Here is a 25,949-nt window from a genome sequence, read left to right on the forward strand (position 1 = left end):
CGCGGCTTTACGTGACAGCACCCCCACTTGAGGAATATCAGAGTCAAGCCGGTCCTTATGACGTAAGCGTTTCCGGTACTCAACTTTCAAAATAAATCTCTTCCTCGAGAACGCGATGCACCTTTTCCTGGATCCGAAATAACCGAACAGGTTATGTTGAGGTGGTATTGCAATTGGTGTGATAAAAGTTAGGTGCTGCAAAGACAGTATTAGGGGACAACTGAGAAGAACAGGCTCTAAAACTAAGCAACTTAATTTGTTTTATTAAGTATTATAAGTAGTTATTTTCTTTTATATTGCTGAATCATGTGAATTTACCCTCTTTGGATAAATATAGTCCTCTTGTTTCTTTCCTACAAGTGTCAGATTTGATGATGCATCAAATTCTTACTTAAAGCATTAAAACTGAATCAAATGAGGGTTTGATCAAAGCTGTTTCTGGACATTTTGGTGCCCTTGGCCAGGCGCCCATGAGGGGACTGATCTCTTTATTGCTAAATAATTATAATGATATATTTTAGTTCAATTAAACTTCATTCAACTTCACTTAGATTCTGTCATGTCATCAACACTATATGGTCTGTCAATTAGTACCTTTACATGCATGCACGTCCCTGTTATAAGTTTTCCTGGTTTCTGATGAGTTGCGCAGGTGTGTCATCTCTATTATTTCTGTCCTGAAGTGCAGGTTTTACCAGTATCTAATGTCTTTGCCACATTTTATGATCCAGTGTTTATTTTGATTCTATTTAAATTATAGGCCTACAGCTTTCAGTGCGCACTTAGCATAGAGTAGGTCTGCTTTAAAATGATCATATCAACTTGGATATTTGACAGATGTTGACAGATGTTTGCTCTTCTTTATCGTTGCACTCCCACCATGATGAGGGCTCGTCATCGCGTGCTTTAATTTTGAAGGTGAGTGTATTATCCCTTTGTCGTCCACTGACTGCAGCTTATCTCACTGGTTCTTGTGGTTGACCGTCAGTGTAAAGTCAGTGTCAGACTGGAACTGGTCCGACGTCAGCTGGGTGCGCTTCTGCTGGTCAGGGAGTGGAAAGGCAATAAAACAGGACACTTAACCGGCAAAGAATTCAGGTTTTGATACTGTTGGACAAACGATAACAGTACTTCCATTTTCAAAGCGAGGTGAGATTGTTTAACATGTTTTTTTTTTTTTTTGTTTTTTTTTTTTTATGAAGAGATTAGGTCTAGATGGGTAGCTGTTGGTCCAACTCTATGAATGACTGAACATGTACTCTGGCTGTAAATCACAGCTCATCGATTCAGTTGCGTTTTCTTGCATCATAGGAGATGCCATTTAAGATGCTTTTGATATAAATAATCGGAATTACAATCATCTTGAGTTTAATGTTCTCGACTTGCAGAGATACATTTCTCAGTTTTGAAACTTTGAAGTAGTTGCCCAGTGGTGTATTAACAGTGGGAATACAGGATTTTGAATTTTTGGTAAAATTAGGTTAAATTGTAGTTGTTACTCAGTGTTTATGATGTGTATGGCTCTGGCGGGCTGAACATTTCCATAGTTGCACCACATGTTACAGCAAGTCATGTCTTGCCCACTGATTTTTTATCTTGACTCACTTATTTTTCCACTGGCTTTATATCTCAATAAGTTTCACAACTACTCCATATCTGTGCATATCAAGTGTTATTTATCTCAAATTGTAGATAAAAAAAAGCAGCAACTACTAAATCACAAGGCTTGGAAAGAACAGACAGTTGATAATTTTCCTCTCTCCTCAGTTTCTCATGCTGCATTTCTTTAAACAAGCTTGAGTGTTTACAATGTCCAAGTCCTTTTGAAAAGCAGTGGCTCTGTCTGTAAAATCTCAACATTCCTTCTCTGTCTCCCCTCTCAGACGTCCCGCTGGTTCTCCAGAATGTTCTTACTGAGGAAAGTATCTTATAGGTAACACATAATCACGGTGGACTGTGACGTTGAGATGGTCACGTGGGCCGCCTTGCTGACAGTATGCATATGGATACAAACACAAAGTGCTTCAGGACAGCACAAATGTCCAACTACTCCTCGCGTTTTAGTGGATTTCACTGTGAATTACTCCCTCCCCTATGTCCAAACAGAAAAACCTATACAGAACATAGCAGTGAACTTGGATGTGCAACAGCGAGAGGTGTATGTTGCATCACAGAATGTGATAGAGGCTGTCAATGACACTTTGCATAAAACGTGGGAGGTGAAAACTGGACCTGTTGGCAGTCCTGATTGTAAAACTTGTCAGCTGTGTGACATAGAAACAGATCCTAGGGATCCAGTGGACACCGACAATGAGGTTTTGCTTTTGGATCCCGTTGGATCTCTCTTACCCTACCTGTACATTTGTGGGAGCACTCAGCACGGGATCTGTTACTTCATTGACATTAGCTTTCCACAGCCTGAGCCTCGATGTTTATACAAAAAAGAGCAAAACTCTCCGTCTAACTGTCCTGACTGTCTGGCCAGCCCACTTGGCACCAAAGTCACTATTGTTGAACAGGGAGCCACATCACTCTTCTTTGTTGCAGCCTCCGTTAATGACAAAGTCACACAGAGGTATCCAAGGAGGTCAATATCAGTGTTGAGGCCGCTTTCGACTGAAGATGGCTTTCATATGCTCACGAATGGCCTGACAGTGCTCCCAGGTCTACAGAACTCTTACAGTATTGACTACATCTACAGCTTCTCCACCAAGGACTATGTCTACTTCCTCTCCCTGCAGAGGGAAAATCCCTCAGATAGCAAGTCAGCTTTTCAGACTCATCTGGGACGACTGCCGATATTAATTCCCGAGACCTGGATGTACAGAGAGGTGGTCCTGGAGTGCCGGTTTGAACCAAAGCGCAGGAGGAGAAGGAGGGAGGGTTTCAGGGACATTGTGTATAACGGGCTACAGGCAGCCTACTTTGGGCGAGCAGGGAAGGACTTGGCTAACGAGCTGAGAGTGGCCGAGACAGAAGACATCCTGTATGGGGTTTTTGCAGAGGTGAATGATCAAGGTGAACCTCAGAAGAACTCAGCCTTGTGCGCCTTCCCTTTGACTAAAGTAGACCATGCAATTGACAAAGGTGTCGATGCGTGCTGCAAGTCAGGTCCAGAGCAGCTTTCCAGAGGACTCTGTCACTTCCAGCCGTGCGAGAGCTGCCCACATGAGGTGAGTAACTGTTTTTTTAAGCCTGGCTGTCGTCTGAAAACAGGAACAGTACAAAGGTCGTCCTGTGCCCAGACAGGAAGTGACCTATCCAGACAAACAGTGTGTAATTAAGTCACCTGGGATCGGAACAGTAAAATTTGTCATTGAAATGCTATTGGTTAGCACTACATTCAGTGCATACAGTAAATCTTTACCTCTAAAATATTGTACGAAGGTGTGTAAAGAGAGAGAGCAGGGCCAGATGAGAGAACTGGGAGGGGTGGATGAGTCAGTAGTGTGACCTGCACATTGCCACACCGTTTCTCTGCTCTGTTAAGTTTCTTTCTCAATGAAAGAGTGGCAGATATTTACAGTACAGACCTCTGATATGAATACTGTTTCATCAGTTATATATTTTAAGATAACACCAATTAATTTATAATTATTTAATAACTGCGCATACATGAAATCTTTCAACTGCTGTGGTGTCATTTTTTTAAAAAATGTGTTCTGGTCAGAACCCTTAATTGATACGCCACCAGAGGAAAAATGTAAATGGAAGGTAAAGGCAGCTTGTCGGGTTAAATCTGAGAACAACATGCAAAGTATATTCTCAAAAAGACCTTCAAGGAATAGAGCATTTGGCTGTGGTTCCCAACGAAATAATAAAGGTGTGGTCTTTTCCTTTTATAGAGTTCAAACTGTCCTTTGAGCCATGTGTACACCTACAGGAATGCGTGCCAACAAACACAAGTTATAAATCCTGCTGATAAAAAGGTGGAATTTGAAGGGGAGGGACAGTGTTAGACCGTGGCTGGCATACATGTAGTTTATTTGAGCAGGAAATAGGAAGAATATTGAAGAAGTGAGGGGCAAGGAGAAATAATACCAGTCTTAATGTTGTCTTGAAACTGTAGTATTAAGTACTCCCTGAGTTCAAGTAGTGTATTTTGTGTTTTACTTGTATACATTATGTACCGAGGCTTAAAATCCCAAAGTACAAAGTGACTGAAAAGATCAAATGACCTGAATTTAAGGCATTCGAATAGAGGGAAACAAACAGGGACATGTTGGGGCAGGTTAGCTAAATTGCTTCGCAGTGGAATGTTTACCATTAGTTTAACGTATCCTGTCTTTTTTGAATAATTACTCTTTATTAACTACTATGACTCACACTCTGCCAACCGTCCACACCCATCTATCATCCAATGCTTCACATGTATGAAGATATGAAAGATCCAGTTTCGGTAATGAACAATCTGCACTGAGAAACAGTCACCAAGTCAACATATGGAGCTAGAGTCACTGCTGTTTTATGACCCCGTTCCCCTCACATCTTGTACTGAGTCTAGAGCACTTCCTCTCTAGATGGATAAATTAAGATTCTCTCTGCTTCTACCCCTCTTCCTCTCACGCACAAGAATATGCATGTCTTTTTGTATTTCCTAGCAGGAGACTGATGCTGACAGAGACCCATTTCTAACTATGTACGAACACTTCTTTATGTATCTCCCCTGCTTTTACAGAGCTCTGAGGGCAACGACACATGCAGTGCCAAACCCACTCTGGTGTCAAAGCCGTACTACAGACTAGACCTCTTCAACAGGCAGATGAAAGATGTCCTGTTCACCGCTGTCCTTGTCACCAAAATTGGGAATCACACGCTGGGCCACTTTGGTACCTCAGATGGCAGGATACTGCAGGTAGCAAGATGCCTTGGGGGAAATAGTAAAGAAAGTTGCGACTTAGAATATAGAGTCATTATGTTGTGTCCTAATTTAATAAACTAAACATTTGTACATTTTTAGCGGGTGTACATAAGGACTTCAAAAACCATAATTTCCATAATTTCTCTGGTTTAGGTCATCCTGTCGACATACAGGACTATTGTTTTTGCCAACTATTCTCTTGGAGAAACCCAAGTATCCAGGACATCAGCTGTGTACTCAGAGGATTCACTTCTTTTTGTAGTTGGAAATAAGGTACGTTTTGTGTAATATCTACCACAACTTCTCTTTTAGCTCTTCTCTTTTAGTTTTTTTCCACCCCAGCTCCTTTTGACTCTTTTTTTAAAAACGTTTTACTTCATCCATGTCTTCCTCTTTCTCTTATCAAGATGTTCAGGGTGCCATCTGTAGGACCGGGTTGTGAACATTTTATGACTTGCTCCACGTGTTTGACGGCTCCAAGCTTCATGAACTGTGGCTGGTGTTCGGGAATCTGCTCGAGGCAACATAAGTGTACCTCGCAGTGGAACAAAAAGTCTTGCGCACCTGTCATAACAGAGGTAGATCTGCTGCTGGGTGTAACTGATGTCAATGCATGAAGTTTAAACACCTTTAATCACTGATTGTATTGAGACACTGATTGTTATTCTGGATGTGAATTTTTTTCTCTGCAGTTTTTCCCCAAAACGGCACCTGCTGGTGGTGAAACAGAGCTGACGCTGTGCGGTTGGGAGTTTCAGTCTCCTCTGCGACCAGCCATCATCAGCGGACAAACTCACAGCATCACAGTGGGCTCAGGGACCGTGTGCACTGTCCTGCCTGAAAAGAGCAATAGTGAAGAGTGAGTAGCACAAAAAAGTATACATGCAAAATATACAGAATGCTGCACACAATTCAGCATTTATGTTGAGAGTCCTGGACACTGCTGGCCACAAGCTGTCAAATGAAGTGTAGTGCTGGGTTGATATGAGCTAAAACAGCTGTTTTCACATTTGTGACAATGCATTTTTCAGATAGTAAACGTAAGGGGATAGAACTTTCTCAGAGCATAAGGAACATCATCTGAGAAATTCAAAATTTGGATTAAATTCATTAAATTATGAGATTTGCAAATGTTCCATTTTTAAATCAAAATACAGCATTTACAGATGTCTTTGTATCATAGAGTATCAAGCGCTGGACATACACAATAGTTGTAGCATTCTCTTGTGTATAGTAGAAACATTTTTTGTGTACTGTGTAAATGTTTTTGTCCAGCAGCCACATTTGTTACTGTTCATTTCTGTCAAGCTGCTGGCTCACTGGAATACATCCAGCTACAGAGTTCATAGACACATCATCCCTTGTATCGTTAATACAGGCTTGTTTGCAAGATTCAGGAAAAAATACCAAACCAGAACCTCACGATCACTCTGGAAGTTCATGAGGGGGACGTGGAGGGCGTCTACTCAATTGATGGCATAGAGCAGGTGCATGGCATCTCTTTTGTGGTGAGAATGATAACTTTTATACAAATTCTGTATCAATACACATTTATTTATAAAAATAATATGTGGACTGTCATGTTATATTGTAAAGTGATAAAATAATCACCTCTGTCTAATCAGGAGCCTAACATAACAGAAATCCTGCCTGACTATGGACCCATGTTTGGAGGAACACTGGTTACACTGACAGGCAGATATCTTAATTGTGGGGTAAAGAGAGATGTCTTCATTGCTGACAAAAAGTGTAACATTCAAAGGTGAGCAACACCCGCTTTCATGTTAACTCATGGCTATGGTCAACACCACATTAATGTGGTTCAGACATCCTTTAATTAAGGGATTTATATAATATAATATAGAACAGTATTGGTTACTGTGATCTTGATTCTTTTCAGTACTCTTGAAAGAAATGGGACTTCTTCGATTGTCTGCCTCACAGCGGCTGTAACAGGTGTCAGGAAGGTACCTGTGAAAGTCGTCATTGACAGCTTTCAAGTGACTACCACTAAGATGTTCCTCTACAAGAACAACCCTGTTATAAATTCTGTACATCCTAACTGTAGTTTCAGAAGGTAGGACACAAATGAATTAATCTAACTTGGAAAAAAATACCCTCCATTGCCTCATCGTAAGAAAACAGTAAAATGTTATCAATGTTATATTTAAAAATGCTCGTTTATACTGTCATACAGAGGCTCCAAGTTGGTGATAGAGGGTCAAGATCTTGACTCTGCCCACAAAACTGTGGTCCAGTATATTCCCAAAAATGCCCGCATGAAATCTTATCAACAAGTAAGTTTGTTCTTCGACTTTATCCTTGTGAAAGACTTTATAGACACAATACAACTACAGTATTGAGCTGAATTGAATTCAGTTTAATTCACACCAATTAATTAAATTTTTACCTGTCTGCTGGGAAATAAAACATTTAACATTTATTAACGATAACACATCAACTGAAGTGAACTTTGTGAAGCAGAATTTCATCAATGAATAGCCAGCCATAGTCTCTCATTCTTACTTTCTGAATATTGCTTTCTTATTATGCCAAACAGTTAGTTGTGATTTCAAACACTATTTCATGTGCTGATTTCCCTTCAGGTCTGCAACAGCAAGGCGAATGCCACCCACACGGAGTGCCGGGCCCCTGTTATTCCACTCGACATGTTAGAGGAAAAGCTTGACACAGGAGAGATTTTTATACACATGGATGGAAAAAGAAATGTCTGGTCGGGACGTTTTGACTACCATCCTGATGCCAAAGTCATTCCCTTTGAAAGTGATGACGGTGTTTTACTTCTAAAACCAGGAGACAATGAGGTTTCACTGCATGTATGTTTTTCTCCCCACATCTATTTATATAACGTAATTTGCAACACGTCTGCATTAAAATCTCATAATATCTTCTATGCAAAACCTACAAATTGCCTTTTAACTTTTAAACTTCTTTGTCACCCACACAACAGCATGACAAACTGAATACTGTCAACTCATGTATGAACATCACAATGACCATTGGGGGTGTGAACTGTAATGCCAGGGTTCTGTTAAATGAGCTGACCTGCAGGATTCCTAAAGGCCTTATTATCCCCAGTGAGGGATTACTTGTCAAGGTGACAAAATCTGCTTTTAAATAATCTACTTTAACCCAAATATATGCACATATATACTGTAATTAAATCATTACATTTAACATGAGCTATCGCCTGTTCCACTCCACAACTGCAGGTGTATGTGAATGGGGAAGTTTCTGATGTGGGCACTGTGGTCCATCATGAGAGCAACAATTACACAGTTATTGTGGGCATTGTGCTGGGCATCCTTGCTGCCTTGGTGGTAGGTGCTGGACTCGCGTTATTTGTGATGATCCATTTGAGGAAGAAAAAGAGAGGTGAGAAAAATTCAGTCTTGATATATTTTACTAAACTTGCAACTGTGATAAAAATCTGTAAAAATAAGCTCATTCTGTGCCACAGTCTGTTTATTATTAACCTGACAAACTTTGACTTTTTCCTCTGACCTCACTGTGTATTTTTGTAGTTTATTGTTCAGTGATTTTCATTGATCAAATGTATCCTTTTAGCCAGCATAGAGAATCGGTTATCAACAATGCTTTCACGGAACCGCATGGGCAGCAATCAGGATTTTTCACCAACAGGTGACTACAGACGGGGTGAGGCATCCCAATTTCATTAATTTGTTCATTCATCAATCCATATTCCAAATGTCAATCAGTTCTTCCATCTATGCATTCCCGTCCCTCTTCCCTGTCTGTTATCTGTACACCCTTGGAAGTACTATATATGTATATATATACCGCATATATTTTATAGATCATTGTACTATTATACAGAGACTTTTAAATAAATACATGCATTAAAAAACATAGGTGAAAATCTGTCATCAAATATTTTATATTCTGTTGGTGATGAATTTATGAATTCAACAACCAATTTAAGAGACATAGAAAATACTGATCACACAGTCTGTTTGGGTTGCACCAAAATATGTGATGACTTTTAAGTAGAACAATTTTATAAAGTCCAGTTTGGTTTAATTTTTCTTCCATGTGTGTTTTTCTCTGTGTGTTCCAGTTGACTTGACCAGTCAAACATCAGGTTCAGGAGGAATGGCGTTCCATGGTTTACTGTACGCTGCCAGCTATGATCATCTGTCCATTCCTCTACTGCCACGGGACAATATCTCAATGGTCAGTTTAAGCTCTGAACTCCTTGAAGAGGTCAAAGATGTCCTGATCCCTGCTGATATGCTTCGAATTGAGGACAGTCAGATTATTGGCAAAGGTGAGCCTCTTGGCTTTATCGTTGTTCCTTTCTTTCTTTTAGCACAAAATAATCCCTACAACCACTTTTTTCCCTCTCCTTCATATTCAGGTCACTTTGGGACAGTTTATCATGGATACCTGATAGACAGCAGTAAGCAAGAGATGCACTGTGCTGTTAAATCATTGAACAGTATGTTAAAGTTTTATTTTATAATGAAAATTATCATTATAGGAGCTCTTGCCAGTTGGACTAGTCTATATAACAGAATGTGTTGTATTAATAGGGATCACAGATTTAGGAGAGGTGGACCAGTTCCTCAGAGAGGGCATCATCATGAAAGGTTTCGACCATCCCAACATCCTGTCCCTGCTAGGCATCATGCTGCCTAAAGAAGGGCTCCCTCTGGTGGTTCTGCCGTATATGAAACATGGGGATGTGCGTCATTTCATTCGCTCTGACAAAAGGGTAAATTACGCAATGAAACTCTCTGGACCAGTCGGGTCATGACCATGAATATTTGGTCTGTTCACCTGACGAGGGTTTTTACTATTTCAACACATGTGCTTTGAGCTGGTCAGCTGTTTTACTATTTCTTTGTCGTCCACACAGAACCCAACAGTAAAAGACCTGATTGGCTTTGGGCTACAGGTTGCCAAGGGGATGGAGTATTTAGCCCAGAAGAAATTTGTCCACAGAGACCTGGCTGCACGTAACTGCATGTGAGTGTGAATCATACACTGATTACTGGCCCATGACAAAGCTCGGTCTCACCTACAAGAGGCCATTTCACAGTCTGCTGTGAAATTGATGTGTCATCTTGGTGATGTATCATAAAGGTGCAGTCAAGTTATCAAATATATGTATGTATTTAGGTGGCAAATAAATTGTTCACAGTGGTTTTGTTGCGTTTTGTATTTGTTCTTCATCATGATTAAACATTTGTTTTTGAGCTAAGTATTTTCAAGTTCAACAATCCCACCAGATAAAAAGTATGACAGTAATTGGTGAAAATTTAGATTTTATTTTATTAATGTCATTTCACATGGAATCATAACTTTTTTAGACACTGGTGATTTTTTGATCTGTTCAGTTGTCAGTGCATATCTGCACTGACAACTTTTTTGGATGCAATTGGAAAATACAATGGATACTGTTCTCATTTTCTGACTTTTCACTTTTTCTGCATCCCACCCCTGTGCATGTCAGATCCCTGATGGAATAACACAGATTTTCCAAACTGGCCTAAATTAAAGTTTATCCAGATCCTCTTGAGGATACCTTCACTCTAAATATACGTTGTCTGAAGAGGAGCTGGCTAGGAGATGACCTTCCTTCTCTTTTCAGGCTGGATGAAACCTTCACAGTGAAGGTGGCTGACTTTGGCATGGCGAGGGACATCTATGACAAGGAGTACTACAGCATTCAAGATCAAAAACGGGCAAAGCTACCAGTGAAGTGGATGGCCATTGAGAGCTTGCAAACACAGAAGTTCACTACTAAGTCCGATGTGGTGAGTGTGCTGAAATATGTTTATTATATATTTCATATATGTATACTACTGTCTTACATTGCTTGTCTGTTTTACAGTGGTCATACGGTGTCTTGATGTGGGAGTTGTTGACCAGAGGTGCCAGCCCATATCCAAACGTGGACCCCTATGACATCACACATTACCTGTTGAAAGGACGTCGGCTTCCACAGCCACAGTTTTGTCCTGATACTCTGTAAGTATCACATATGCTTCTGCATCTTCTTGAGATTCATTTCTATGTTATACTCAGTTTAATATTTTATTCTGAAGCTCACAGTGGCCATCATTTAATAGTTTACTTACCAGCTTACATATTTACTAATGTACTTCCTCAGTGACTCATTTACACATTGAATCATTCCACAGCTATTCTATCATGCTGACATGTTGGGACCCAGAGCCTGAGTGCAGACCTACCTTCCATAGCCTTGTTACAGAAGTACAACACATCCTGTCCTGTCTGGCAGGAGAGCACTACATCAGTCTGAAGGTTACCTATGTCAACTTAGACCAGCCAAGGCCTTACCCTTCGCTGACTGGATCTGCAGATGAGGCCGAGGGTTCAGACTTGGACACAGACAGTTATGCTGTCAGCTGAGGGTCTCGAAGCCCTAAGACTCTCTGACAGGATTACAGGATCCTGGTCAAAGCATACAGGAAGATGGACAGCTTGCCCTGGATCCATTTATATGTGACATAAATTCTTGATCACATTTACAAACCAGAGTGCATGGAAGTTTTGGCTACTGAAGACACTGTAGTACCTTAAACTCTTGCTGGAGTAGAGACAAAATCACACTTGAAGTTCTCTATCCTGTTCCTACATATTGTTTGTAGCAAAATATACATAGCATGTCGATGGAAGGTTTTTATAAATCATCAAGCACAAGCGTGAATGAGACAAAATGAATGTAGAATGTGCTTTTGTTCTCAGATTTGTAGAAAAGGATGTCGGGGTACTTGAGAATATTTTATGCTGTTATACGTAGATATGTCTCTAAGTCAGTGTTTTAGACTGTTAAACATGGGATTAATGAATACTGACTTGAGCTCAGGGGTCAACATTTTTTTCTTTTTTTTGGTCATATTTTTCTAAATGCATATGAAATCAGTAGATTAACCCAATCTACTCAGATTTAGAGCTATCGATAATCAAAAATCTCTGCATCTTTTAAATTATACAGTGAGGTTTCTGTGCTGTGCACATTGCAGCTGAGGCTTGGAAACACAGCCAGTATGCTTTTCACTAGGTACCTGTCATTATCACTAGAGGGCACCCAAGGCATCCTTCTAAAGCGTACACACTCGCTGCTGCAGTGACGCTCTGCACTACAGCAAACCGATCAACACAACAAGGTGTTACACAAACCGTTCACCTGAATCTCAGACATCCACACTTGCTGTTTCACTGAGCAAATGTAACAAGCTCAGTCTGTCAACTCAATCAACATAGCATTACATTGTTGTTCATAATTGTTCATAATGCACAATTTGGGAAATTGTACACAGTTTCTTGCATTTAATTAAAATGATCTCCACTGCTGATTAGACAAGGCATTTTAGAATGTATGCACTGATTTTTCAACTTTTGGACTGACGATGCAGTGTGGTTAAACCAACCAAAGAAATAGTTCATGTCATCCAACAATCTTTCTACCAGACGTGTACTTGATATTTTTTTGTTAATGCTACATTTTCTCTTCTTCCATCCAAGATCAAACTGGTGTTGCTTTGCTGTACAGTAGGTTGCACTGTAAAGACTGTTTTTATACAGATAAATGGTTGCACATAAGCATGTCAAATGTCTCCCCATACTTTTTTTTTTGCCTAATTCTGAACTAATACTAAAAAAAAAAATCTGCTGCAGATGAGCAAATGAGACAGTTCTACCTGAAAACCTCACCTAAAATATTATTTTTATCTATTTTAATGGTGTAGTGGGGGAATGCAGATCACTACAGCAAGAGTAGTCACGAAAGAGGATCATCAAAGTTGCTGAAGAAAAAAGACGCTGAGTGTAATGACACAGGTCTCAGGCAGTAGCTCTGAGTTCGTCCTTGTCTTCTGCCAGGTGGAGGAGATGAAAAACACACACGGTTAGAGGTCTGAATTATGTCAGCTCAACCAGAGTGAAAACTGCATGCTTCCACCTAATCTGTGTATCTAGCATTTGTAATACTCTCTATGAATAATTTATGGGTCTAAAAAAAGATTTATTTTTTTTTATCCCTTGCCTTCAGGTACTGAAAAGGTGGCAGTAATAATGAAGCTCTAGTTGTGTTCAGATGGAGCAGGATTTGAAAATGAGGTGATGTTTCAAGCTGTTGACTGAACAGAAAGCCAAAATTATGGATATTTTTTGCTGTGAATAACGATGAGAGAGTTGCTTTTATTTAAGTCATGTAAAGTCAAACAGGATTATCTGCTCTTTCAATTTTTATCAGCACTAAGAAAAAAAAAAGATCTGGCTACCACTGATTCAATCCAGATTGTTTATAAAAAACGTATTTATAGACGGCACACAGTGAAGAAGAACTGGTGCAGTGGGGAAAACAGAGGGTTAGACATGCAATAAATATTATGAGACACAGCATGTGCCTGCACCTCAGCATGGTATGACAACCAAACTGTTCTGTCAAGTTCTATAAAGGCTCCCAGATGCCATGAAATAACCATAACTTAAAAGCAAGTCTCTCACTTGATTTCTGTATAGATTTATCCTCATTATAGTGTCAGCTTGCAGAGTAATCTTGTAATTAACCGACCAGTGCAGTCTCTGGGATTGTATGAAACCATTGGCATTTCAAATAAAATTCAGCATGAGACAAGGAAATGAAAAAGGGAAGAATGGCATCGGCATTGGAACTGAAAAAACCCTCCTGGCATCGAAAAAGCTGTTTGAATTGCACAGAAGCATAAAAATAGTTTTGCTCATATTTATTTTTTTTTTGCATTCTGACTGATTCTAATTTTTTTTCAATGTCAGTGTTTCCTTTTTGTTTTTCAAGATTTTGATTTCAATGCAGAGAACTCATGTTATACTGAGCAATTGCCAGGTGTGACCCTGTGAACAGACATACACTGTAAACAGAAAGTAAGCATGCACAGTCAACTTTCTATAGATTAAGTGTCAATAGTCTTCAGGTAGAGGGTTGGAATGGGGCACATTGTTGACTATGCTATACTTTTTTATACTTTAAAATATTCAGTAATTTGTTGATTTAATCACTTACATGAAAAAAAAAAATCATCAAGGTAGTGCCTGGTCTCTGCACAGCTTAAAGGGGTAGTGCACAATTTAGTATTACAGTTCTATAAAGCTGAGGGACCTGCATGAGACAGATTTTAAAAAGAATTGTCAAAACCGAAGCAGCAGAAGCCCCTCAGCTTATAGTCTCTAGTAGAATGGGGGGGAAAAGAAAAATATTCTAATTTAAAAGAATTTTAAGAGTGTTCATGTGCATTAACAATATAGTTGCACTTTGTTCTTTATCAACTAAACTTCATTACCTTGAGTGGCTGTGATTAATCATATGTTGCTGATGAGGCTTTCATGTTTGTTTGCCTTTTCATCCACTTCATGCCAAGTCAGATATATCAGAGTTTCCAGAAAAATCTATGTTGATAGACTCTTATTTACAAGTTAGAAACTAGTAACTCCAATATTTATATTCTCATACTCCTCTAAGCTACAGAAGACATTATACATTGATTTTCACTGACTGTGCACCTACTGAAAGATCAAATACACAAGTTTCAGTTTGGTCTGTTTTTCAGTTGCACCAGATATGTTCCTCCCTCATTACAAACACACACACATACACTTGAGGGGGAATAGCTACACTGAACAAGCTGAGAGCAGACCCCTGAAGTGTCTGGTCTAAAATTCCTTTTGTTGTCTTCAAGTGTATATATTTATACATTTTTTACACTTTTATTTCACACTGCCCTGGTTTTGAAACAGGGTTTTGGCTGAAATCTGTGAAACTGCAAATATCATACAGCAGCTGTTGTGTGATTCATGACAAACTGGACGAGCAAATAAAAAAAAAAACTGTGGCTAGTGGTTTCCTGTCGAGACTTAGACAAATTTGTCCCACATACTAAACTGGTGAACACAAGGAAAAAGATGATTTGGACAGTCAGTTAAGCAAAATATTAACTTTAACTAGAGGTGCTATTCACAACCGATCAGTTAATGCATGTTAGGCATCAGTTGAGTATGTGTTTTGGGCTGGCAAACATAGACATGGTTTGTTATTAATGAAATAATATAATTGTTTGGGGATTGAAGTGAAGTCGAAAGAGGCTCAGAGTCACCTCCTCCTGTACATACATGTCATTTCTCTTTATCAGGAACAGTAAGGTATCAATGAAGAGCCAACATCCTAAATGGACCACTGCTTTTAAAATGACAGATATGACAGTTGCAAATTTGGATTAGCTAATAATGATTTTTAGCCTGATGTAAACTAATTTTTTATGTGGCTAAATAAATCTTACATTTAGTTCAGGTTGTGATCGCTCTTTTCCTTTCTCTTGACTGGTCAGAAACACTGCTGAGAGTTCACTGACCCACAGAAAAACAATCAGTAACAAAATATCAGGGATGTTTGAAAAGAATCTGGATGTCCCAGACAAGGTTGTGAGCATGGAAGCAGCGTGACACTGACCCTCTCACAGCAGAACAGCGATGAAGCTCTGCTGACATATCCATTCCCACAGCTCGTCTGGAATTCATCTCGACAGGAATAATCTCACTATATAGTGAACGTTTGGCCTTAAACGAAAGTACCTGGCATCAGATATTCTGCACTGCAGCACTTTGTATAAAATGGCCTGAGACTATTAAGATAAAATAACTGGTCTGAGTTTTAAACTAGGCTGTGTATGCAGTCAAACTTTGAAGTTTTTCAACATCGCTCAAGGTCTCTCAGTTTTTAAAGATGTTGGTGAGACCAAGGAGGAAGAGCAGAGAAAGTATGATAATGAAACAAGAGAATGCATATTTGATTAGCTCCCTAAAATATACTGTATATACACAGTTTTGTCTGGTTTCTCCTTTTGTACCTTTGTATGCAGTGATTTACATTTAATAACATGATTCTATATTCCTCACTATTTTTATGCTTTTCTTAAAAATGAAGAAGTTATGGTGTAAATGCATATACAAAATACATTTAAACTACTAATGTTATCATCCTAAAAGTTTGTTGATTGTGAGAAAACTAAAGCATAGCAAGTATTTTTTGAATTCTCATATTAATATTCTACTTTTTAAATTACCATTTTTCTTAATTAATGGACTGAATCCTTTCGATCTTAAAAGTCAAACTTCCTGTGTAAAATATATTGCAAGTGGGTTTGTAGCCTTTCTCATACTTTTGTTCTCTGAATTGAATCTGTTATCCTTGAGCTTGTCTACCATCAGTAGATACCTGAATAGCGAGGCAATCTTCCTCCCTCTCCTTTGCGCTTCTCCATTATTGCATTGCATTCAGATGGAAGATGAAGAGCTGGGAGGTCACAGATGGAGAGAAGTGTTATGTTTGTTCCAGTCTCTGTGCTTTGAGTGAATGTTTCCACAGATGGGAATATATTGAAAGGCAAACACAAATTTGCAGAGCAATGAAAGCACTTTAGAAGCACAAGGCCATGCCAGGCACATAGCTAACTGTACTTGTTAGGAGTTTTTTTTCATCATCCATCTTGGACCATGTGCCAATGTGCAAGGGTATTTTGTGGCTTAAAATGCACACTCTGTTGCTGCAGAGATTCATGTAATACACACTAAATACTGTATAATGTTATCAAGATATCCACAATAATGCAAATAAGTGAGACTTTCAGACTGTATGTTGAATATATACTGACCTTCTACTGCATTTCACCCTTGCTCTGGTTTCCATGTTTTGACTTATAGAGTTACTTCTGCATAAATAATGAAACAGATTTCGTCAACACCCATGCTTATTAAATTTTCATGTAATACCATTAAACTGCACACATAGCCACAAAAATGTATATTCACACACAGTACTGTTAGAAACAGTGTGTTTCTCTCTTACTGTTGTATGAAACTACTAAATCTGTAAATATACTGTACACTGTTTATGCCTCATTATACCACACGTGTATGCATGTATTCTGAATTTTTTTTTCTATGGATCAGAGTTCATCTTGGTTATTGTAAATGATGCAGAAATCATCCATGTTTATGTCCACCCACAAAAACTAAAACTCATGTTTGGTTACACAAAGAAGAAACAGTAAACTATGCAAACCAGATTGCATGATTCTTCTTCTCTTATTGGAGGTATATCTTGTAAATCTACCTATATGCATGTGAATGGTGTTTGTTTCTATAGTAAGAATATAAACACATTGTTTTTTTGCTTTGTTTTTTTCATTTTTGTATTAGGTTTTGGATAACAGAAAAATAACAGAATGATGGCATGGCAATGAAATTCATTTACAAAAGATACATTATAATGGCTCATAAAGGAAAAAACAAAATAAACATGATTATAAAATAACTTTGTATACAAATGCATTGTTTAATCTTCCTTTCATATTGATTGTTAGTGTCACAGGTAGCTGAGCAGGTGGCCCAAAATGCAGAGACCAAGGAAGAATTACTGATTTAAGATCTTTACTTAGAGTTCAGCAGTCAGGTAACACGCTGGCATGAAACAAGAAATATAGACAAGCTGAAACATAGATGACAGTCTGAGAAACAACTACAGGTTAAAAACACAGGGTAAGGCTGACAACACTAACACAGGACAGGTGAGCAGAGGAAAGCAGGCTGGGCAGGGACACAATGAGCAACACATCACAACACAAGGGGTTTCCATCCAACAAGAGATAAAACTAAAGAAAACCCCGGACTCAGAGGAAAAAACAATACCAATCCCAAGCACTACACAAAGAAACACAAATGGCAAATGCAATTATCACAAACAATATGTAACCCAGAATACATGCAAAATCCTCACAGTCCTCTTTATTACTGAGACAGAGTATATGCTGTGTGAGCTCAAACCGCAGTGAAAACAAAGACCAACCAAAATAGGCAACAGCAAATAATCATCATATAAGACAGTCTTTTAAAGACACAACTTAAATCAGCTCTCTCCCACTCAGTCCAGTGAAAACAAAAAGGGAGAAAAGTCTGAGAGCCCCTGGAGGACTGGTGGAGAATGGCAGCGAGGGACACAAAGTCAGACTGCGAATAGAACAGTTAGATTTTTCAATGTATGCATATGTGTACTGATAATGGAGATAAATTAAGTTTTACTTGCACACTTGTGTCTCTGCTGGTGAAAGTTCACACACTCCATCATGTGTTGGCATACTGCTGCGCTAGCTATGCTCTCTCCCCATCCATTCAGTTTGGTTGTTTGCAGATGCTGGTTCTAGCTGATTACCTGAAAATAGGAGGACAGCAGCCGCATACATTCAATCATTACTGTTGCTCAGCAAAGTTGTACAACGACACAAATCAATGCCCACCGCTAACCTCACACAATCCTATATATCTCTAGTTTGTTCACTGACATAAGCTCCAGATTTATCTTCCTTGATCTAGCCATCCAGGACAGTGTATATCATATATTAGCACTGACAGTGTTTCAAAGTTTTAAAGAATTGTATTTATTCTTGAGTCAGATGAAAATATTAGCGTATCATCTGCATACATTGACATAAAATGTATAGAGGAATGTCTTTCTTGATTTGTGATATTAAAATGTTGTTGGGAATAAAGAGAGCATGTGGGCCAAAGAGGAAGTTGAAAAGTAAAGGTGATATTGGGCACTCTTTTCTGGAACTTGGTAAAACCTTGGTAAAACCATTCTTCATACTTACTTTGGCCATTTGGCCCATTCTAATGACAATTGGACCACAGCTGATTAATCCACCAGATCTAATCCAAGACTTTCTCTGAATGTGGAAATAAAAGACCAGAGGAGGCCACAGTATTGGTCTCATTTAGTACATGTAAGACTGTAATTGTGTGGTATGTGCTGGCCTACTGTATAACATACTGTATGAGCTGTCGATGGCTATGTATTTTCTTCTTTACTGTGGCTGAAGCTGCCCAATTTTCAATTATTTACACATACCAGTAAATAGGGTAGGTGGAGGTAAGATGTGCTGACAAGGCAAAATATATGTCTTCATTGAAGGACTGTATCACTTCTCTTGCTGGCAAAACATTGTACATTGATACAAAAATCTGCGCATGTAATACATTACAATATGGTTTCATGAACAACTGGTATTAATGTATGGAGACAAAGATACATTTTCACTTCAACCACATTATGTGTTGGACTCTCACTTATCTTAGGTGTGACTATATTTAGTCATATTTAATCAGCTTTCAACAAACACAGCTGCAAGTTAGCAAACCATGCTTGCTTTCCAACCTGGAATATTGATATTGAATATTGATGATCAAGACAGAGAAGAAAACCACAGTTTCAAATTTAAACACATAAACAGTCTTTGATACCTACAGTATTGCAATAGGTTCCCAATCATATTTTTATTTCTAACCTCCTGAAATAACCAAAGATTTCCTGTTTTAGGTATTTGACTGCTGATCTCAAAAACAGATTTTTAACTAGCTTATTTAGGAACAGAAACAAAATACATAGAAACTAATTTTTTTTAAAAATGAAACTGGACTAATTTGTTATTATGCCCAAAAGGAGCTGAATGTGAGAGTGAATGAAAAAAACATATCCTCAGTGAGAGTGAGAGATCTGAAATATACAGAGTGGTTAATTAGGTGCAGGTGTGCCTTGTTAAGCAGCTAATGCATTCATGCCTGCTAGCAAGTGCTCAAGTAATTCCTCTTTTGCCAGTATCTTATTCAGTAACAATTTGCTTTGGTTTTGGCTCCTTCGAATTGTAAAAATTACACTTAAACAGTTGCTGGGACTGTGTCAAGTTTTTGGTTTCACACAAGAGCCCAGCTTTGGAAGCAGTTCAGCAGTATGTGATGGATTTCGGTGTCTGGTGAAGGGACCAACAAAACATCCAACCATTGCCCTCCACAGTGACATATCATATAGCTCCATGCACACTGAACAGAGATTATATAAAGTACTGCACAAAAGTTTTAGGCACTAAAAATAAAGTGAGGATACTTTCAAAACTAATGTCATGAATAGTTTTTATTTATCAATTAACTTCATACAAAGTTCAGTAAACAGAAGAAACCTAAATGAAATCAATATTTGGTGTGACCACGCTTTGCCTTTAAAACAGCAGCACTTTGCCTTGATACACCAGCATATAGTTTTTCAAGGTACTTGGCAGGTCGGTTGTTCCAAGTATCTTGAGGAACTTGAACAGTTCTTCTGTGGCTTTAGGCTTTCTCAGTTGCTTTTGTCTCTTCATGTAATCCCAGACTGACTCGATGGTATTGAGATCAGGGCTCTGTGGGACCATACCATCTGTTGCAGGACTCCTTGTTCTTCTTGTCACTGAAGATAGTTCTTTATGACTCTGGCTGTACGTTTGGGATCATTGTCTTGCTGCAGAATTAATTTGGGACCACTCAGATGCCTAATGGATGGAAAAGATGGATAATGGAAGAGATACTGATAATGGAAAAGAATCTAAACATCTAAAGTGCCTAAAACCTTTGCACAGTACTGTATATATATATATCATACCTATTACTGGGACATCAACCATTTCACAGAGCTCAATCAAAGATACAATTATTGTTTTCTTTATAACAGTTTAATTAGGAAGAGTTTAAAGATCTCAGAACTATATAACATTAATAAAGTTAAAAGAATACTGGGTCTTTAGCTGAGTTCTCGCTTGATTTTTACTTATTACTGTTTTTACATGCATGCGCTCAATTAAAGACATTTTTAATTGAAATTATCGCCCCTCTGAGGCTCAGTCATTTGTTTTTATTTCCAAACAGCTTATAAAACATACACAACACACCTTTATAATTCCTTACTAGCAGCTTAAACTGTCAAAATTTTAACAATACACAGTACATGTGCCATATTTGCTCATTTGACTTAGCTCTGGGTTAGTTGTACTTCAGCTATGTATGGGCGAGATCACATTATTGATCAAATGCCAATGACATCACAGGAATTTTGTCATACTTTTTGTCATACAGTTTTTCTTGTAAAAAAAAAAAAATAGGGGGCCTCCAATGGTTTAATTTACTATTTTCTTCGGTCTGGACTCAGATAGTATTACAGGAAACAAAATCATGGCTACAAAATACATTTTCAAACTTTTATTAAAAGCAGTTTAGGTGGGTAAGTTGTAATTAACCCAATCCAAATGCTAAAAGTAGATGATAAACTTTTACATTTTACCACTGAAGTTATATTTCTCAACCTATTCATGTAGTTTGGTCCAATATTCACTCACACTTTCACGCTGGAATTGTTCACCACCAACTCCTAAAAAATGATCTGTGTCTTTGGCCTAAAAGATGCTCAAACAAACATGTATCTGACCTATGGGACATCAGAGCACCCTGAGGAAACCCATACGGACACAGAGGGAATATGCCAACTCTGCATAGAAAGATCACATTGGAACACCGGACTGTCTTGCTGTGTTGCAAACCACTGATCTACTATCCACCCATCCTTTAAAACCTACATAAAGCTATACTGTTAGGGTATGTTATGCAGTGACAGTCATTAAGTTGCCTGTGTCAACAGAAGTTGATGTCATTGCAACCATTGTCAATCAATCCTGTTAGCTTTAGTTAGTGGGGTTTAGCAGGGTTTGTCGACAGAAAATGCGGATGAATAGAGATTTTCTGTTATGCTGAACTGTATTTGTCTTCCAAAAGCCCTGTTGTGGCTTGTGAGCCTGTTGCCATGACAACCATCATTTGATACCAGTGGTGTGTAGGAAGGCAGAAAGATATGGTTGAAAATTAGCAAACTGCTTAATGCATGTTTTATAATCTATTCATAATTTTCATGTATGTGTGTTGTGTCAGGGGAATAAACAAAATGAGTTCGGAACAACACAGATACTCCAGAAAATAACACTCATTCAAGTATTGAGTAACACTGGGTCATATTCATTCCCATGATTAATTCAACAATTATTATACTGTATATGCCTCAAAGTGAATACTTTACAGAAAGTACACTGAATGCATATTTTTTTCTTTCACTAATTTTAATATTTTGCATTCATCCTCTTTGTGGAGATAATGTAGTGACCCACATCTCTCATGAGAACCAGTATCATCACTGTCTCTGCAAGGAATATATTTCCAATTTTCTGAAAACTCTTCTCATATAAGTGATATGAAATCAAAAGATATGTTACTCCATATGTGTATGTGTGTCAGAGAAATAAAAATGCAATATTAGGTGTGTTCACATCCTTTGCACTTTTGGAAATATCTTTATTGATTGAAGAATATTTCAACCTGTTGATAGTGACCATTAACTCATGTCAATATAATCAGTTAATATAGTCAATTTACTTAATTTTTCTAACAGGATTATGATTAAAAATTCCTAGATAAGCACAAACTACACTGTTATATACCTATCTAAAATTATGTAAATTCACATTTTGTCATGTGCACTTGATTGATTAAAAGATTAAATGAGCCATCATGTTTTAGACGGAAAAAAACATCATGAATTTTGCAGAAATCTGCTAAACTTATACTAAATGACTGACTGTATGAGGTCTAACAGTTCTGTATCCATGTAGCCTGCAGCAATTAGGTAACAGAGTCCCACTGTTTATGAAAGTAGTTAAGTGTCAGTACAGACCCAAACGGCAGCCCTCATAAACTCTGAATTAGCACAAGAGAACTCAGAGATAAATTGCCTTTCCACATGAGCAGAGAGACCGTAATTACAAGGATATGAAACCTTTAAAGTACATTTATTCATTGCTGGGCTTGGTCCCAAGACCTTGACCCAATATCAAAATATTGTATACAAAATATTGTTACTTTTGAATTGTACTCTTTTCACTTGAATTAAAAAGGTTACATGAGCTGAGATTTTTCAATTTACAAACTAATTTCTCTTCAGTGATGTGCACTATGGAATGAATTGTTATGGAGTGTTTGCTTTGACAACAGAAATCACAGATGTAGTACCAGTTACGCTCTGATCAACATTATGGACATCCGGTCTTGCTGTGTTGTGGTAACTATGGTAACCTCAAAGAGCACCAAATGTTCTACTTGAAGTGTGAGGGTATCATCTGTGACACTGTGCCTCCTTCCCTGTGCTGAGGCAAAAACTGTCAAAATCCAAATTACTTCTCCAGCTATCTAAATAATTTACTCTCAAAGGGTTGATTTACCAAATTAAAACAAAAAGAAAATCTATCCACATAGATTTGGCTTTATTTGTTCTCTGAGATTTCTGCCACCATTCCAATACAATAGAGGTAAATGAATGTTAACGATGGATTGCACCTGATGGGTTGTCAGTTTTTGTTGCAGTGGCAATTGTAGCTGGGCAGCCCCACTCTGGAGTGGCAGTCCCTTCTTCAGTTGGCGCACACAAATGGAGAGGGGCCTGGCACAGGAGTGGAGGCTGCTGCTCACAGTTTCCTCTTCTGTCTCTTCTCCTGCAGTAAGCAGGTGCATCTCTCCTCAGTGCAGCAAGTTCCTGCAGCAGCAGTCTGTCTCTAAACGCTGTGGTCATTTGCTGCTTCCTCCCAGCTGTTGGGGTCGATGCCTGCCTGCTTCATGTTTTGTTTGCAGCTATCCTTGAAACACAGGCACGGGTGAACACCAGGCCTGTAGTCTGTTGACAGCTTACCATACAGGATGGCTCTGGAGAGCCAACTGGGGTCCATCCTGTGGACGTGGCCAAGCCATCTGAGGTGGCATTGGCTTAGCATGGTAAACATGCTGGTGGAGTGAGCATGTTCCAGGACTTCTATGTTGGGTACTTTCTTCTGCCATGTGATGCTCAGGATGCGGTGTAGGCATCGCAGGTGGAAGCTGTTCAGCCATTCAGGTTCAGGTCTCACTGCTGCACAGCAGGATGCTGATAACGCAGACTTGGTAGACCTGGGGTTTTTTGCGCACAGGTAAGTTCTTGTTGGACCACACTTTCTTTGATAGCTTGGACATAACTGCAGCAGCCCCCGCAAGATGGGTGCTCATTTCCGCGCCAAGGTATGTGAAGGTGTTAAAACAGTCAAGAGTCTTGTTGTCGGTGGAGATGGAGGGTGGGGGTTCAACTTTTTGGCATGTGATGTTGGTCTTCTTAATGCTAATGGTGAAGGCGAAGTCCTTACAAGCATGTGAGAGCCTGTCCATCAGCCCCTGGAGCCCTGATTCAGTGTGGAATGCTAGCGCTGCATTGTGTGCAAATAGCATTTCATTCAGGAACACAATGGTCACTTTGGTCTTGGGCCACAAGCGGGCAAGGTTGAAGAGTTTGCTGTCAGCTCTGGTGTGTAGATAGACGCCTCCAGGAGATGAGCCAAATGCAAATGACAACAGGAGAGAGAAGAAGATTCCGAAGAGGGTTGGTGCAAGAACGCAGCCGTGCTTCACTCTGCTGCAGATTGGAAAGGCCTCTGAAGTTTCTCCTTCACAGCAGACTGAGCCCTGCATGTTGTCGTGGAATGATTTTATGATGGTTAGGAGTTTGTTGGGCATCTAATTTTCACAAGTAACTTGAAGAGACCATCTCTATTGATGAGGTTGAAGGCCTTGGTGAGGGTGACAAAGGTGAGATACAGGGGTCTCCTCTTCTCCCAGCATTTCTCCTGCAGCTGTCAAAGGGTGAAGATCATGTCCATCAGGTCCTGGGGGACTGCTTCTTTGTTCACAGACAGGGGAGGTCATGAAGATGTGACAGTAAGGAAGGTTTCCCAGGTTTGATGACGTCTGGTTTTATCCTGTCAGCACCTGGTTTGCAAGCAAGGCTATCAATGGCTTTGCTGAGCTCCTCCCGTGTGGGTTCCTTGTAAAGCTCCTCGATCACAGGGAGGCTTGTAATGCCGTTCAGTACGCTACAGAGAACACAGCTGCAGTCGTTGATGACTTCACCAGACTTGGATTTGACTGCTGCCGTTTTCTTGATGGAGGGACCTGTTGATTGTTTGACCCCCCTCGTACATGCCCTTGATGTCACCTGTGTCACCTGTATGTTGGAGGAGAGCTCAAGCCAGTATTTGTTGGCACACCGTTGTGCCGTTTGCTGGACCTTAGTCAAGGCTGGTTTAGTTGTGGTTTCACAAAATATTTCTGAACTTTTTGGAAATATTTTTGATCATTTGGAACAATTTTTATCTTTTAAAAATGTTCTCATATTACACAACTGAAAAAATTATTTTGCAGGATTGTATCATGGTGTTTTTCTTCCCTTTTCCAATTTTATTTTCTGGTAAAATTGGAATTACCATGATTTTATATGTACATTTACACTTGATATAATTTTTAAGCATTGCTTACTTGTTAATCTAATTGTGACTGTTTTCTTTTGAATTTCCTTAGAAACTGTTGTAAAGCTGTCAAGGTCTCCACTGATGGCTGTGAGAAGCATGCCTTCAGCCCTTCAAAGGTTTCCATCACAGACCCCATGGCTATTGGTTTTGGTTTCTATGACAACTAAGTTGAACTACAAGTTGACTCATCTTTTACAAGCATGAGTACAGAATTATGGAGAAAAAATATTTTGGTCAGAAAAGGATTTCAGACCAATACTGCACTGCAAAAAAATGTTAATATTTTGTTAACTGGTGAAACAAAATCTGCCTAGGAAATTAGATTAATTACGTGATAACTTGCCTTACTCTGTCTTGTGTCAAGCATCCATTTCTAGAATATTTCTAAAACAAAGAAAACTGCACCAGGATCAATTCATACTGATTGACAGGAGTTCTTTTTTATTTGATTTTTAGGTATTTTTATTTAATATACCTTCAAGGCTAAATGTGAGACTGAGTTTTGATGCACAATCTTATTTACAAAGCTTTACATATGAAATGAAAGGAAGACAGATTTAACATAGAGCTTGTCAATTAGTACACAAGCCAGCTGTGTTAGTGTTAACGTTTTTTGTCTCCTTTACTTACTTTGTTATCTTCTCACAATATAAATCCCTGTGAAACAGCAAATAGATTAGAGACAATACAAAAATAGCCAACTTTCTTTAATTTAAAATTCCTCCATGAAGAAACTGTAAGGGATTTCTGATACAGGCAAGAAGAAGATAGACATGTTGAAGCAGGATAGTCACTGGAGTCCTGGCTGGATTAAC

The 25,949-nt window shown here is 38.9% G+C and overlaps 1 protein-coding gene and 1 long non-coding RNA gene across 4 annotated transcripts; one reads left to right on the forward strand and one right to left on the reverse strand.

The window, feature by feature from the left end:
* The first annotated feature begins 791 nt into the window (after positions 1-791).
* Positions 792-13,591, forward strand: LOC121893833 (macrophage-stimulating protein receptor-like). Of its 3 annotated transcripts, none has more exons than XM_042405931.1 (21): positions 792-918; positions 1,884-3,173; positions 4,679-4,855; positions 5,015-5,134; positions 5,269-5,439; positions 5,554-5,720; positions 6,240-6,369; positions 6,487-6,623; positions 6,762-6,938; positions 7,059-7,158; positions 7,468-7,698; positions 7,833-7,979; positions 8,095-8,257; positions 8,450-8,539; positions 8,961-9,170; positions 9,261-9,341; positions 9,436-9,617; positions 9,762-9,871; positions 10,497-10,662; positions 10,740-10,876; positions 11,050-13,591. In XM_042405931.1, the coding sequence occupies exons 2-21, from the start codon at positions 1,968-1,970 to the stop codon at positions 11,279-11,281; spliced, it is 4,134 nt and encodes a 1,377-aa protein (XP_042261865.1). In that variant the 5' UTR covers positions 792-918; positions 1,884-1,967; the 3' UTR covers positions 11,282-13,591. The 3 variants fall into 3 exon arrangements, with proteins under 3 accessions (XP_042261865.1, XP_042261864.1, XP_042261866.1); XM_042405930.1 differs by lacking the exon at positions 792-918 and adding an exon at positions 984-1,149; XM_042405932.1 differs by lacking the exon at positions 792-918 and adding an exon at positions 984-1,149 and having other exon boundaries at positions 8,450-8,524.
* A 2,529-nt stretch (positions 13,592-16,120) lies between these two features.
* LOC121893799 lies at positions 16,121-18,107 on the reverse strand. Its single transcript, XR_006095429.1, has 3 exons — positions 17,984-18,107; positions 16,558-16,614; positions 16,121-16,199 (listed from the first exon to the last, which is right to left on the reverse strand). It is a non-coding gene; the product is annotated as an uncharacterized LOC121893799 (long non-coding RNA).
* Positions 18,108-25,949: the final 7,842 nt, after the last annotated feature.

This window comes from Thunnus maccoyii, chromosome 3 (genome assembly GCF_910596095.1).
Source record: "Thunnus maccoyii chromosome 3, fThuMac1.1, whole genome shotgun sequence".
Classification (NCBI taxonomy): Eukaryota; Metazoa; Chordata; class Actinopteri; order Scombriformes; family Scombridae; genus Thunnus; species Thunnus maccoyii.

Coding starts and splice junctions, on each gene's coding strand:
- LOC121893833 (XM_042405931.1), top strand. CDS start 1,968: ATGGTCACGTGGGCCGCCTTGCTGACAGTATGCATATGGATACAAACA. Junction 5,440..5,553: donor GCGCACCTGTCATAACAGAG/GTAGATCTGCTG, acceptor TTTTCTCTGCAG/TTTTTCCCCAAAACGGCACC. Junction 9,872..10,496: donor CTGGCTGCACGTAACTGCAT/GTGAGTGTGAAT, acceptor TTCTCTTTTCAG/GCTGGATGAAACCTTCACAG.